The sequence below is a fragment of the Littorina saxatilis genome, linkage group LG17, assembly GCF_037325665.1.
Source record: "Littorina saxatilis isolate snail1 linkage group LG17, US_GU_Lsax_2.0, whole genome shotgun sequence".
Lineage (NCBI taxonomy): Eukaryota > Metazoa > Mollusca > Gastropoda > Littorinimorpha > Littorinidae > Littorina > Littorina saxatilis.
In genome coordinates, this window is record NC_090261.1 from 29,504,015 (window position 1) to 29,518,267 (window position 14,253).

At 43.6% G+C, this 14,253-nt stretch overlaps 1 protein-coding gene across 1 annotated transcript in view; it reads right to left on the minus strand.

Annotated features, from left to right (window-relative positions):
• LOC138953735 (uncharacterized) overlaps nt 1-14,253 on the minus strand; it is a 42,190-nt gene that overhangs the window by 4,416 nt on the left and 23,521 nt on the right. The window contains exons 6-12 of the mRNA XM_070325624.1: nt 13,377-13,541; nt 11,018-11,118; nt 8,434-8,521; nt 6,515-6,676; nt 5,663-5,816; nt 4,910-5,127; nt 1-140 (exon numbers count right to left, since the gene is read on the minus strand). The exon at nt 1-140 is cut by the window's left edge and continues 126 nt beyond it. Coding sequence (XP_070181725.1) covers nt 1-140; nt 4,910-5,127; nt 5,663-5,816; nt 6,515-6,676; nt 8,434-8,521; nt 11,018-11,118; nt 13,377-13,541 — 1,028 coding nt within the window. The remainder of the gene's footprint in view (nt 141-4,909; nt 5,128-5,662; nt 5,817-6,514; nt 6,677-8,433; nt 8,522-11,017; nt 11,119-13,376; nt 13,542-14,253) is intronic.

Here is a 14,253-nt window from a genome sequence, read left to right on the forward strand (position 1 = left end):
ATGTTGCTAATATAAGCGTAGTAGTCATTGGTTGCTCGTCTCACGTGATCTTCGGTCTCGTTTATCTTCTCACCTGCGTGTATTCTCGAGAATTCCACCATTTCCTGTTCGATTTGTTGGAAATCCGAGCGTTCGGAAAACTGAAAAGTAAACAACATACGATGACTTGTCATCATTTTCACGAGTTTTCATTCATAACCAGCTTGGGAATAAAAACACTGTTGCCCACGTAACAAATCGAGGTGGTGAATGGGTTTGAGCTTTCAGGTGAAACGTGGATTGTTAAAGTAATGGCCAATGAGGCTGATTGTTTGGTGTGTGGAACCATCGCGACTTTGGATTCGTGTTTCCGAGGACAACGATTGTAAGCATTCACTCTCAAAGACCCAATCAATGTTGATAATTACCGCGGCGACTTATGGTCAATTTGCAAACTTATCTCTGAAATCGCAAAATCCACAAAGAAAAGTCATAAAACACTTAAAGGCATACTAACGCACTCCCGTGTTTACAAAGTGTAGTTTGCCCACAATCGATGTCAAACGCACCATAAGACCATATAATGACGATACGTCACCATGCGCGGACCATAATACATGCATTACAGCTTGTTCTAGCCTCTGAAAAAGTGAGGATGTCAACAAAGCCGCGGTGTTCTCTCCCTTGCATCAACGTTACATGTGTTGCCAAATCTATAAATAGGACGATCCAGATCAAAATGAAAATTCAAATATCTCAACATTTAAGGGGTCCTAGACCACAATATTTTGCAGGGAACTTAATTTAGTCTGTCTCCAGCTGTTGGTAAAGCAATTAGCGTGTATAGTCATCGAGTACATATGGCTTTAAAAGAAAAGAAATATGCTCAAAACTTACTGAACTCGCAAATAATTATGATCGCAGCTCTGTACATTTTCAGACTGGAAGAAAAGCGACGAACGAGTTACGTTTGATGTCACGTAGACAAACATGACGTGTTATCTCGAACTACTGTGACGCGCTTTGCGGCCCGGAAAATTGCATTCTAAAAATTGGTCTCCCTGTGGGTTATTGTGCGAACTGTTGCACTTCCAAAATGATGACAAACACGATGTTTGCTGGTTTGTTGTCACACCAGCATTTTTTGGTTGGGCCTCGGGAAGCATATCGCCTTTTGTCACATAATTATTTAATCCGGGCCGGGACGGACACGGGTCAACTTTATGTGCAGACCCAGAGACGGTATCCATCTCCCACCCCCGTGTCACCACAATGGCACGTTAAAGATCTTGGTCATTCTACCATAAGTGCAGATGGCTGATACCACCTAAACACGCAAACATCAAAAAGCCGTGAGGGCGTAAAACTCGAATCGTATAAACCAATTCATGTCCAATATAGGCAATTAAGACCTGACGGACAATAAGCCCCTTAAAATTTACTTTACTAATTATTTATCAACCGCGGCCTTCAGCCTTGGTCGATAAAGATGAAACAAAAGACGATAATTATGGTTCCCTCGGACCAACCAAAAAGCTGGTCTGTCAACAAGCCACCAAACATCTTATTATAGCATTAAAACAAAACATCTATTTATCAGATAAAGTATTGGATTGCACCAGAGCTCAATATCAGTAAGTACTGTTTACACTGTTTACTGTTTACCGAAGATGAAGATTGATGTTAAAAATAGAATAAACAATGCCAACTCAATCTGTTAGGGGAAGGGCTCCTAATATGGACCACTTTTTGTTTCATGCTGATAACTACTGTTCAAAAAAAGAAACGCATAGCTTGTAATATTTGGTTAATTTAGTTATATGGCTACAAGGATATCCACCAAACTGCAGAAAATGTTTATCTGGTCGTCGACCTTTCGTCCATTGCCACAAGTGAGCTCTGCACGTGACGCATGCGTTATCAGTGGCTACAATGTCAAAATTGCTCATTTGGCATGACCACTCGTCATGCTTCAGTGTAATCTCGTGAAACTCGGGGAATATTGAGCTCTCACCATGTCTTCCAAAACCCATAAAAGCGGATTGTTCGCCACAAAGAAATCAGACGACAATTCAGCGACGAAAGATGGCCCGATTGAGCAGAGAAGACCGCCAAATTGCATTGGGTCGTTTACAAGCAGGCCAAAGTCAAAGTGCAATCGCCAGGCACTTCCACGTGTCCCAGAGCACCATCAGTAGACTGTGGGTCAGGTTTCAAGCCACTGGCTCCGTTGCTGACTTGCCACGAGCGGGAAGACCAAGGGCGACAACTGCTGCTCACGACCGCTTCATACGGCTCCGCCACCTCCGGAATCGTTTCCTGTCGGCCTCATCTTCTGTCCAGGCTCTCCCCGGGCCACACCGATTATCGGACCAGACCGTGCGGAACCGCCTGCATGAAGCTGGTTTGAGAGCTCGCAGACCTCACAGAGGAGCTGTCCTCACCCGCCGCCATCGCCAGAACCGAGTGCAGTGGGGCAACCAGCACCTTCGCTGGACCGTCCGGAATCACTGGAGACACGTGTGGTTCAGCGACGAGTCCTACTTCCTGCTCCAGCGACATGATGGTCGGAGGAGGGTCTACCGGAGAGTAAACGAACGTTACGCGCCCAACTGTGTGGATGAGGCACCCGTTCATGGTGGTGGAGGCGTCATGGTGTGGGGGGCGATCAATACCGCTGGAAGGAGCACCCTGGTGCACGTCCAAGGGCGCATAACTGCCCAGCGATACGTGGAGGAAATTCTGCGCCCACACGCCCTTCCTCTTCTGGCTGACCAGGATGCCATATTCCAGCAGGACAACGCTCGCCCGCACACAGCACGACTCACCACCCAGTTCCTCACCGACCACCATGTCCAGGTGCTTCCCTGGCCATCCATGTCGCCAGACATGAACCCGATAGAACACCTCTGGGATGAATTGGACAGACGTGTGCGCAGGCGAGAAGAAGCGCCGGCAAATCACCGCGATCTATTGCAGGCACTTCAGGAGGAGTGGGACACCATCCCACAGCAAGATATCCGGCATCTGATCCAGTCCATGCCCAGAAGGTGCCGGGCAGTTGTTGCTGCTCAAGGCAGTCACACCACCTACTGACTTGACAGCCTCGGCACCCAATCGTATTGATTGACTGATTGATTTGAAGATGCAAATGAACTGTGTGTGCATTCAACTGTGTCCATACCAAATTTCAAACAAATAATCTAAATATTGGATTTTCTGTTAAATTTTTCGAAAAATAAAACAAATTTGGCAAGTAGCAACTATGCGTTTCTTTTTTTGAACAGTATAGCTTGTTTTCTTGCGAAGAAGTTTCATTTTGTGTTTGGTAGTCCTTCTCTCTTAGGTTAACCGTTAGGACTAATTAGAGTGAAATAGCTTTGATAGACATTCAGCAAAAATTAAATACAGAAAAAAATCACAAATGGTCCATATTAGGAGCCTGGGCGCCTAATATGGACCAGTCAAGCGGCCTTCACGAATCACTGTACAAAGCCCCCTATACTTCAAAATAACATGATACAACTTAGTGTACAAGTCAGACTAATTAAAATATGCTTTAGATTTATCTGTTTCGGGTCGATGAGAGCATTATTTGAAGCACACCAGGAAACTAAAGAAGCTTATCAAAAACAGAGGGAAAATAAGTGAAATTATCAACTTCCACGAAAAGAAGACTTTTTGTTATTTTTTTTAAATCTCGAGGGCTAGTTATAGGTTATTTCCAGCAAGTTTCTTAATGAATTAATGAAAATAGCCTTTAGCTTTTATTTTCTTCGATTTGTTGAAGGTGGTCCATATTAGGGGACTCACACATACTTTGAGATTTTGCTATTATTTTTTATTTGCAGGAGAAACTCGGGGTCAACACTGCTAAAATGTAACAAATACCGTCTTAGCTGTCATATATAGCAAGTTTTGTGTGATAAAAGCTTTGGCTGTAGACAGAAACGAGTCCGTTTAAGGCGGCACATTTAGAGTGAACCCTGCCAAAAGTGAAAAAAGAGAAAAAACCTAACGGTTTTGAGGTTTGTGTTTCTGCAACTGTTTTGACATGTGCAAGTTATCCAGAGAGGGTGAATACAGCGAATGAAATTGTTTTGAGCGCTCTAGCGCCGTTAGTTTGTCAGAACAGGAGGTGGTCCATATTAGGAGCCGGTCCATATTAGGAGCCTTTCCCCTATGTAAAACAATACATGGACGAATATTTATAATCAGAATAACAACAAAAACTGATGACCCTTTTCTATTAAAAAGTCTTTTGTTGCGTGTATCACAAAAAGAATTCCGAGGAGTACAAAACGTCCTGACATCAGATTCTTAAAGCGGAGTTATATATTAGGTTGCTGCTGTAGATTGTCCCACTCGCACACGACACATTTTCCAAAATGGCCACTAACGTTTCGGCAATTTTCGGACGTTTTAGGCTGTTTTTGGCGGCGCCTTTCGCCCATTATCAAAAACGTTTTGTCAAAATGACGGCAACTTTTTGACGATTTGAAAGAGCCTTTGACCTTTTTACCGACTGCCGCCTCCAAAGTTCAACCGACTGCCGCCTCCAAAGTTCAATCTTGAACACATTTTCTCTTTCTGAAGTCTGACCTGCGCTACGTATTTCCTTTTTTGAATAACTTTATTGTCCCATCTCTGGACAAATCGGGTCGCTTCCTCCCTGTAGAAAGCAAGCAGCAGCAAGGGTCGCGCTACCCAGATGTGTGCGTGTATTCAAACACCTGCATTAAACAACAGAATGATCAACGTCTTTAACGATTCAGTGGTAACACGGGGGTGGGACATGGATACCGTGGCCGTCCCTGCAAGCCAGGATTAGAACACATTAGGATCACAAGTCCAGTGCTCTATTCCAACTGAGCTTCCGGGATCCCAAACATTAAATCCTATTCCACAATTACTTTCAAAAATTACCAACCTTGAAAATGTCAAACCAAATGGTGCCTGGGACGGTACCGAAGTCGTACGATCCTTCGTCCAACATTTCTTGTAGCGTGGTAAAGGAGGGATCGTACAGCGTAACGGCAAAAGATGCTGTCAGGTTGCCGCTGTAGATGGCAGCCATTATCACACAGAAGATCCACCATCCTGACACGAACATCCGGGCACTTCCTGTTGCGGGGTTCCATACGCCCCCTATGATGCGAACACACAAAAATTAAACTGATTTGTTGTTTCAATCGTTAGAGAGTATGTGTGTGTGTGTGTGTGTGTGTGTGTGTGTGTGTGTGTGTGTGTGTGTGTGTGTGTGTGTGTGTGTGTGTGTGTGTGTGTTGTTGTGTGTGCGTGTGTGTGTGTGTGTGTGTGTTTTCTTTGGGGGGAGGTGTGAGCAGTAAATGTAAAAGCCTGAAAAATCGTAAGTGACATCTTGAAGAGTTACCTTTACAGGTATTAACTCGACATTGATAGAAACATACACACACTTACACCCTCCCTAACGCATCACTCAACCCATCCACATCTACAACCCCCCCCCCACACACACACACACACACACACAAACACACACACAAAACGCACGCACACACACACACACACATACACATACACATACACACAAACGTCATCCCATCCCATCCACACACGCACGTCATCCTACCACCCCAGCCACACCCACACCACCCCCCCCTCCACACCCACACCCCACACCCACACCCCATCAATTGCGTACCCTGCGCTAACAGGGATCCAAAGAAGTACTGGACCGTGTCAAACACGTCACTGTCCAGTTCCCGTCTGGGGAAGATGACCTCTGCAGACTTGACCCCCACAATGTGTCCAAACGCTGTTGCCAACACAAACGATATGCCTATCAGCATCAGCACCTGTTGAGATGACATAAATGTGTTAAAAGCAAAAGAATTCTTAACCCACCTTGAATTTGTGTGTGTTTGTGTGTTCACAACTGGTTACAAAAAGTGTGTTCAAAAGTTAAACACGTCAGTTTACAGCGACTTGTGGTTTATAGTGTATGATTAGCTTCTTCTTCTTCTTCTTCTTCTTCTTCTTCTTCTTCTTCTTCTTCTTCTTCTTCTTCTTCTTCTTCTTCTTCTTCTTCGTTCATGGGCTGAAACTCCCACGTTCACTCATGTTTTTGCACGATCGAATTTTTACGTGTATGACCGTTTTTACCCCGCCATTCAGGCCGCATACGCCGATTTCGGGGGAAGAATGCTGGGTATTTTCGTGTTTCTGTAACCCACCGAACTCTGACATGGATTACAGGATCTTTTACGTGCGCACTTGGTCTTATGTTTGCGTGTACACACTAAGGGGCATAAGGCACTATCAGGTCTGCACATAACTTGACCTGGGAGATCGGAAAAATCTCCACCCTTAACCCACCAGGCGGCCGCGGCCGGGATTTGAACTCACGACCATTCTATTAGGAGGCCGATGTCTAATCTACTACGCCACTGCGGCTGTCGTCAAAGCTGATAACAATACTGTTTCGACAAAATGGCTGCTTATTTCAAGCATTCTTACAACTTGTATCATGGGAACACCTTACAGTGTCGCTCACCTGCCAACTGAAAGGCCTGAAGTAGGTCTTCCACTTGTGGAGGGCTGGGTCAGGACGCTTGAAGAGCACCCCCGTGTAGTCTTGGTAGAAAGGCGTGGAGAAGTCCACCACCGTGGCTCGTAGCTCGTCCACTGCTATGGGGGCTACCACCAGCTGAGCCTTCTGAAGGAGAAAACAAATACATTACAGTCGAACCTGTCTTCTTACGTTTTATGTTTTATGTTGCAATGCAGTGATACACCACACCTGCGTTTCTCGTCTTGAGATAATAAAGACATTTTTTTGTTCTATGTCAAACCTGGCCTTGTGACCACCTCTCCAAAGCGACTACCTGCCCACACCGACCATTACCAAGGATCTCAGACGAGTCTGTCTTACATTTAAACAAAAAGAGGACACAGCAGTGATCAACTTTCTTTATCAATATTTCGGCAGCGATAAACTGCCTTCTTCAGGATGGTATGATAAAAGTACGGAATGAATCTGTCTTACTTATAATTCACCTTTTCCACAGCGACCATCTGTCTATTACTATGGGTTCGACGGTATAATCAATGTCAATATAATTTCGATTCTCAAGACGTGGACATGGTTATCAGACACTCTTGAATTGGGTGCTGCATCATTCTCAGAATGTGGTTGATTTATTTATCAGACACTTTTGAACGATGCTTTATTTTCATGATCTTGCAGTCATAATCTACTGACATTTTTGAGAGCTGCTTCATTTTCAAGGTGTCGTAAACAAATTATTCATCCGACACTACTGAGCGCTGTTTCAGCGCTATATATATACCACTAGATGAATACCCGCTTCGCCGGGTACCAGAGTGTGTCCGGGGTCTAGCTGAATATGCCCACCAAATTTGAAGCAGATCCATCGAGAACTTTGGCCGTGCATCGCGAACACACAGACAGACACACACAAGCCGTATATAGATATAGATGTTATGCCAGAAATAGGACAAACTCGGATGGACAAAGAATGCTATAATTTGCAACAAAATGCTTCATCCACCGAAGAGCGTTAAGACGTAAGACTGCATTACACCCATGTGCGATGCACTAGGAATATTTACTGTCTAGAGACATATTATACGTTTTAAGACAGCAGATTACAATGTGCGCACAAGCTGCTCATACACATGGACACCTGCACGTACGAACAAACGAACGAACACACACACACACACACACACACACACACACACACATACACACACACACACAGACACACACACACACACACACTCACACACATGCACACTTGCTCACATGCACACATGCACACACGCACACACGCACACACACGTACACACATAAGCATCCGTAGGCAACCGTGCGTTCCTGCGTATGCGAGTTCCTGTGTGTTTGCGAGTTACTGCGCTACATACGTGTGTGCAAGCTAACGGGCGTACACGAGTGCGTGAAAGTCTGCATGTGCAGGGCCGGATTAGGTAAGTACTAGGGGGGGGGTTACAGATGGGGGTCCAGGGGGCGAAGCCCCTTGGTGGGGGTCCAGGGGGCGAAGCCCCCTTGGTGGGGGTTGCTGAACGTTTTTTGATGTTTCTGGAGGGAAAGGAAGCCTCTCCTTGAACGAAAAAGGTAAATTCGACAGCAAGCTGTATAGGCAATGAAGAAGAATTGAGATTGTAAGGACTCATACTTTTCATCACAAAAATCGTTGAAGAAAAATGTCTTGAGGGGGTGAGAGGTGCGATTTCTCCTCGGATTTCATGATGATCCAGATGCAACCCCCCCTCCCTCACCCCACAAAAAAAATGCGTTTGGGAGGTACATGCTTAAGCCAAGGGGGTTGCGCAAACCCTGTAACCCCCCCACCCCCCCTAGTCCCGCCCTCATGTGCGTATGCGTGTGTGTCTGCGTGTGTCTATCTGTTGCTGAGACAATCACACAACCTTGTCTTTGAGCATCCTGACAAGGCCCGTCCAGTTTCCATTCTCAATGCTTCCATACTGTCCGTCAGCGGGTGTTACTAATTCGTACCTGCAACAATAATATAAATTCTCCTGTCATTTTGCACATGCTATTTTTACATTTAGTCAAGTTTTGACTAAATGTTTTAACATAGCGGGGGAATCGAGACGAGGGTCGTGGTATATGTGTGTGTGTGTCTGTCTGTGCGTGTGTGTGTGTGTAGAGCGATTCAGACTAAACTACTGGACCGATCTTTATGAAATTTGACATGAGAGTTTCTGGGTATGAAATCCCCATACGTTTTTTTCATTTTTTTGATAAATGTCTTTGATGACGTCATATCCGGCTTTTCGTGAAAGTTGAGGCGGCACTGTCACGCCCTCATTTTTCAACCAAATTGGTTGAAATTTTGGTCAAATAATCTTCGACGAAGCCCGGGGTTCGGTATTGCATTTCAGCTTGGTGGCTTAAAAATTAATTAATGACTTTGGTCATTAAAAATCTGAAAATTGTAAAAAAAAAAAAAAAAAATTTATAAAACGATCCAAATTTACGTTTATCTTATTCTCCATCATTTGCTGATTCCAAAAACATATAAATATGTTATATTCGGATTAAAAACAAGCTCTGAAAATTAAATATATAAACATTATTATCAAAATTAAATTGTCCAAATCAATTTAAAAACACTTTCATCTTATTCCTTGTCGGTTCCTGATTCCAAAAACATATAAATATGATATGTTTGGATTAAAAACACGCTCAGAAAGTTAAAACAAAGAGAGGTACAGAAAAGCGTGCTATCCTTCTTAGCGCAACTACTACCCCGCTCTTCTTGTCAATTTCACTGCCTTTGCCATGAGCGGTGGACTGACGATGCTACGAGTATACGGTCTTGCTGAAAAATGGCAGCTACTTGACTAAATATTGTATTTTCGCCTTACGCGACTTGTTTTACATTTAATCAAGTGTGACAGGGGAGGCTACCGCTCCTTTCACAGCAGACTCTGCACCCGAGTTGTTGGCCTTTAAAAGTCAACACCAGTGGATTGTAGAGTTCTGTTTGTGATGGGGTCTGGTGGTTTCCGATTGTCTGTATGTTCATGGAAACCTTCGGGTTTGCATAACAGTTTTTATAGGGCTAAGAAATTAGCCCTAACATTTTCAATCCTGTTTGATTGCACTTCGCTTCCCGAGGTGATCGTAGTGTTTCGGCGCTCGGTTACAAAGTTTTGACTAAATGTTTTAACATAGAGGGGGAATCGAGACGAGGGTCGTGGTATATGTGTGTGTGTCTGTCTGTGCGTGTGTGTGTGTAGAGCGATTCAGACCAAACTACTGGACCGATCTTTATAAAATTTGACATGAGAGTTCCTGGGAATGATATCCCCGGAAATTTTTTCATTTTTTCGATAAATACTTTTGATGACGTCATATCCGGCTTTTTGTAAAAGTTGAGGCGGCACTGTCACACCCTCATTTTTCAATCAAATTGATTGAATTTTTTGTAAAGCAATCTTCGACGAAGGCCGGACTTCGGTATTGCATTTCAGCTTGGTGGCTTAAAAATTAATTAATGACTTTGGTCATTAAAAATCTGAAAATTGTAATAATTGTTTTTATGTAAAACGATCCAAATTTACGTTCATCTTATTTTACATCATTTCCTGATTCTAAAAACATATAACTATGTTATATTTGGATCAAAGACAAGCTCTGAAAATTAAAAATATAAAAATTATGATCAAAATTAAATTTCCGAAATCGATTTAAAAACAATTTCATCTTATTCCTTGTCAGTTCCTGATTCCAAAAACATATAGATGATATGTTTGGATTAAAAACACGCTCAGAAAGTTCAAACAGAAAAGCGTGCTATGCAGCACAGCGAAACCACGACCGCGCTGAACAGGCTCGTCAGTTTCACTCCGTTTTGCACAAGCGGCGGACTACGGTCATTGTGAAAAAATGCAGTGCGTTCAGTTTCATTCTGTGAGTTCCACAGCTTGACTAAATGTAGTAATTTCGCCTTACGCGACTTGTTTCAAGTTCAGTTAGGTCAAGGTGCCAGTAGATTACAAGGTCAATGCGTAGTGAGAAGCAGAACGATTTTAACATTGGTGAGAGTAAGAAATTGTTTGTTTGTTTGCTTGTTGTTGTTTCTTTGCTGTTGTTGCTGCTGCTGCTGCTGCTGTTGGCTAATTGATAAGACCGATACACACAGACAAACAGTGAAAGTAGAGAAAACAGTCTTCTTTCATTTCAAACCAGAAACATTCCTGTGCTGTGAATTTTGCAGTTATTACAAGTGAAATAATAATAATAATAATAATAATAATGGAAACTTATAGAGCGCTTACCTAGAAGCTCTAAGCGCTTTACAATGACATTGCTATACACCTGTACAAAACCCCCCCACACTGATTCACAATAATTTGTAGACAAAGTTAACCTGTATAATGGAGAGTCTGCCTAATTCGCCGTGACTGTTCCAACCCTCTGAACATTCCCATTCAAAACCCGTTAAGCACGTCATTGTAATCGAACAATAACATCAATACTAACGTGAAATTAAGGGACATGGCTAGCGCTTGCAGCATGTCAATGCAGAGACCGGTGTACATGTCTTTCCCGTTGACCTCCGTCACCATCACAAAAGGTTCCCACTGCAACCAATGCAACGATGATCACGTGCATGTAAATGTTGTCAAATGTCATGCGTTCTTTCAGGGAAATACAGACTGAAGTGTACAGAGAGAGAAACAGGGAGACAAATAGACAGACAGGCAGGCGGGCAGGCCATGCAGGCAGGCGGGCAGGCACACAGAAACAGACGAACAGACAGCCATGCAGGCACACAAAAACAGACGAACAGACAGCCATACAGGCACACAGAAACAGACGAACAGGCAGGCAGGCAGGCAGGCAGGTAGGCACACAGAAACAGACGAACAGACAGGCATGCAGGCACACAGAAACAGACGAACAGACAGGCAGTTAGGCGGGCAGGCACACAGAAACAGACGAACAGACAGGTATGCAGGCACACAGAAACAGACGAACAGACAGGCGGGCAGGCGTACAGTCACACAGAAACAGACGAACAGACAGGCGGGCAGGCGTACAGGCACACAGAAACAGACGAACAGACAGGCGGGCAGGCGTACAGGCACACAGAAACAGACGAACAGACAGGCGGGCAGGCGTACAGGCACACAGAGACAGACGAACAGATAGGTAGGCAGGCGGAGAGGCACACAGAGACAGACGAACAGACAGGTAGGCAGGCGGGCAGGCACACAGAAACAGACGAACAGACAGCCATGCAGGCACACAGAAACAGACAGGCAGGCAGGCAGATGGGTAGGCACACAGACACAGACGAACAGACAGGCAGGCAGGTAGGCAGGCATGCACACAGAGACAGACGAACAGACAGGTAGGCAGGCGTGCAGGCACACAGAGAAACACGATCAGACAGGTAGGCAGGCACACAGAAACAGACGAACAGACAGGCAGGCGGGCAGGCACCAAGGGAGACAGACGGACAGACAGGCAATCAGGCAGAGAGACAAGCAAAAAAAGTAAAAATCAAACTATGTGAATGCACAAAACAAAGATACGCGAGCACAGATTAACACATAATTATAAATATGAAGGAAGAAGTGTGTCATATAGTCACACACACATACCCCTACCCCCCCTCCCCCCACCCACCAACCCACCCCCCACCCCCCGCACACACACACACACACACAAACCAACACACACACAATATTTTTCTTAAAAACACATAGGTGGTTTGAACCTTCAGCCCAATTCTTACATAACCAGAAAGAGGGAGAGACAAACAATTTTGAATGATATACAACAAACACGAAACGAATTATCCGCCCAGACGAACGTCAAAAAACACGCCCATGATGGATTAAGCCGACAAGAGCACGTGTGACCTTTGTGAAAATTCGACCATCGATTACATAATCTGTATTGGTTTCACCAGGTCTATTGATTTCATCTTCATACCCGTTGACATATTCAAATTATCTGTTGTCAAATCTTTGAGGCCGCGCTAAGGGATTCTAGTTGTTTTTACCGTAAGTCATGTTTTGACTAAATAAATTTCGGTCGACGAGGGTAATTGTGTGTGTGTGTGTGTGTGTGGATGTGTGTGTGTGAATTTATTTCATTAGAAGGCAGTGATTTGTTAATAATGTTGTGTGTGTGTGTGTGTGCGTGTTAGTGTGTGTGTGTGTGCGTGTGTGTGTGTGTGTGTCTGTGTGTGTCTGCGTGTGTCTGTGTGTCTGTGTATGTGTGTGCGTGTGTCTGTGCGTCTGTGTCTGTGTAAAGCGATTCCCACAAGACTTCTGGACAGATGTTCATTCAACTTTACATGTACATTCTTCCAAATGGTATACCCACATATAATCATATTTTTCTTTTTTATATATAATTTTTTATACATATTTTGATGACGTCTTATCCAACTTTAAAAGGTTGAGGCTGCACTGTGGGAACCTCAGTTTTCAACCCGGTCCGGACTGTGGATTTGCATTTCAGCTCGAAAGCTTAACAAATGTTTAATTAATTCAAATCAAAATAGCAATGTCAGAAACTAAATTGGTTACATCGCATTGTTTCAATTTGTTCGTAAATCCTAAAATACAACATGTTATGTTTGAATTGATATTACGTGAAAATTGGAACATAGAACCCGTACAAGATTACATTAAACAGAATAAAGTAATCCTAGCATTTCAATAAAAATTGATTTTCTTTAAATAATAATGCGTTTCAAATATGCATTCAAGTGTGCTTATGAGTACAAAAACGCCGACACAAGGTTTTTTCACAAACATCGTCTATGAAATATTATGTTGTTTGTTGTTGTTGATTTTTTTAAAGTGTTACTAAATATCCTTACAATTGCTGTTGCGACGGTAAATTTCTGTCCGTTCAGCCACCATTTTGTATTGGGGAAGGCCTCTGACGTCAGGATGACGTGGCCCCGGTTGTCGCCAAATCCAGAATACGACAAGAACCGACCCCCGGTAGGTGTCTTCATCATTGTCTGCAGGCGAATACAGTCCTGTAAAACATACAAGACATGAATATATTAAACATGAGGTTGAGAGGCTGATATTGATAGTAATATACCACTTTCACGACGGTATACACAATGTCAAACCTCTGGGCTAAACTATAGGACAACTACCTATAATATTGCTACGGCGGGTTACTTTTTGTTGGATCAAAACAAGTCCTTCTCCAGACAGACAGAAGTAGAGACAGAAACAGACAGAGACAGGGACAGACAGAGGCCGAGACAGACAGGGATTGTTGTCCATTAGTGAATAAGAGGATAAGACGGTACTGTCGCATATGAAAAGATCTCCGGCGTATATGCTCATGCAAACCAATGAAAACAATGTTCTGCTTTTTGATCATATACAGCGATAATAATGGTAACTGTAAAAATTTAAAAAAGTTGTCCGTTATTGGTATTTGTCCATGATAGAGGAGATTAGGTTTAAAAGAAAAGAACAAGTCGCGTAAGGCGATAATACAACATTTAGTCAAGCTGTCGAACTCACAGAATGAAACTGAACGCAATGCAATTTTTCAGCAAGACCGTATACTCGTAGCATCGTCAGTCCACCGCTCGTGGCAAAGGCAGTGAAATTGACAAGAAGAGCGGGGTAGTAGTTGCGCTGAGAAGGATAGCACGCTTTTCTGTACCTCTCTTCGTTTTAACTTTCTGAGCGTGTTTTTAATCCAAACATATCATATCTATAATGTTT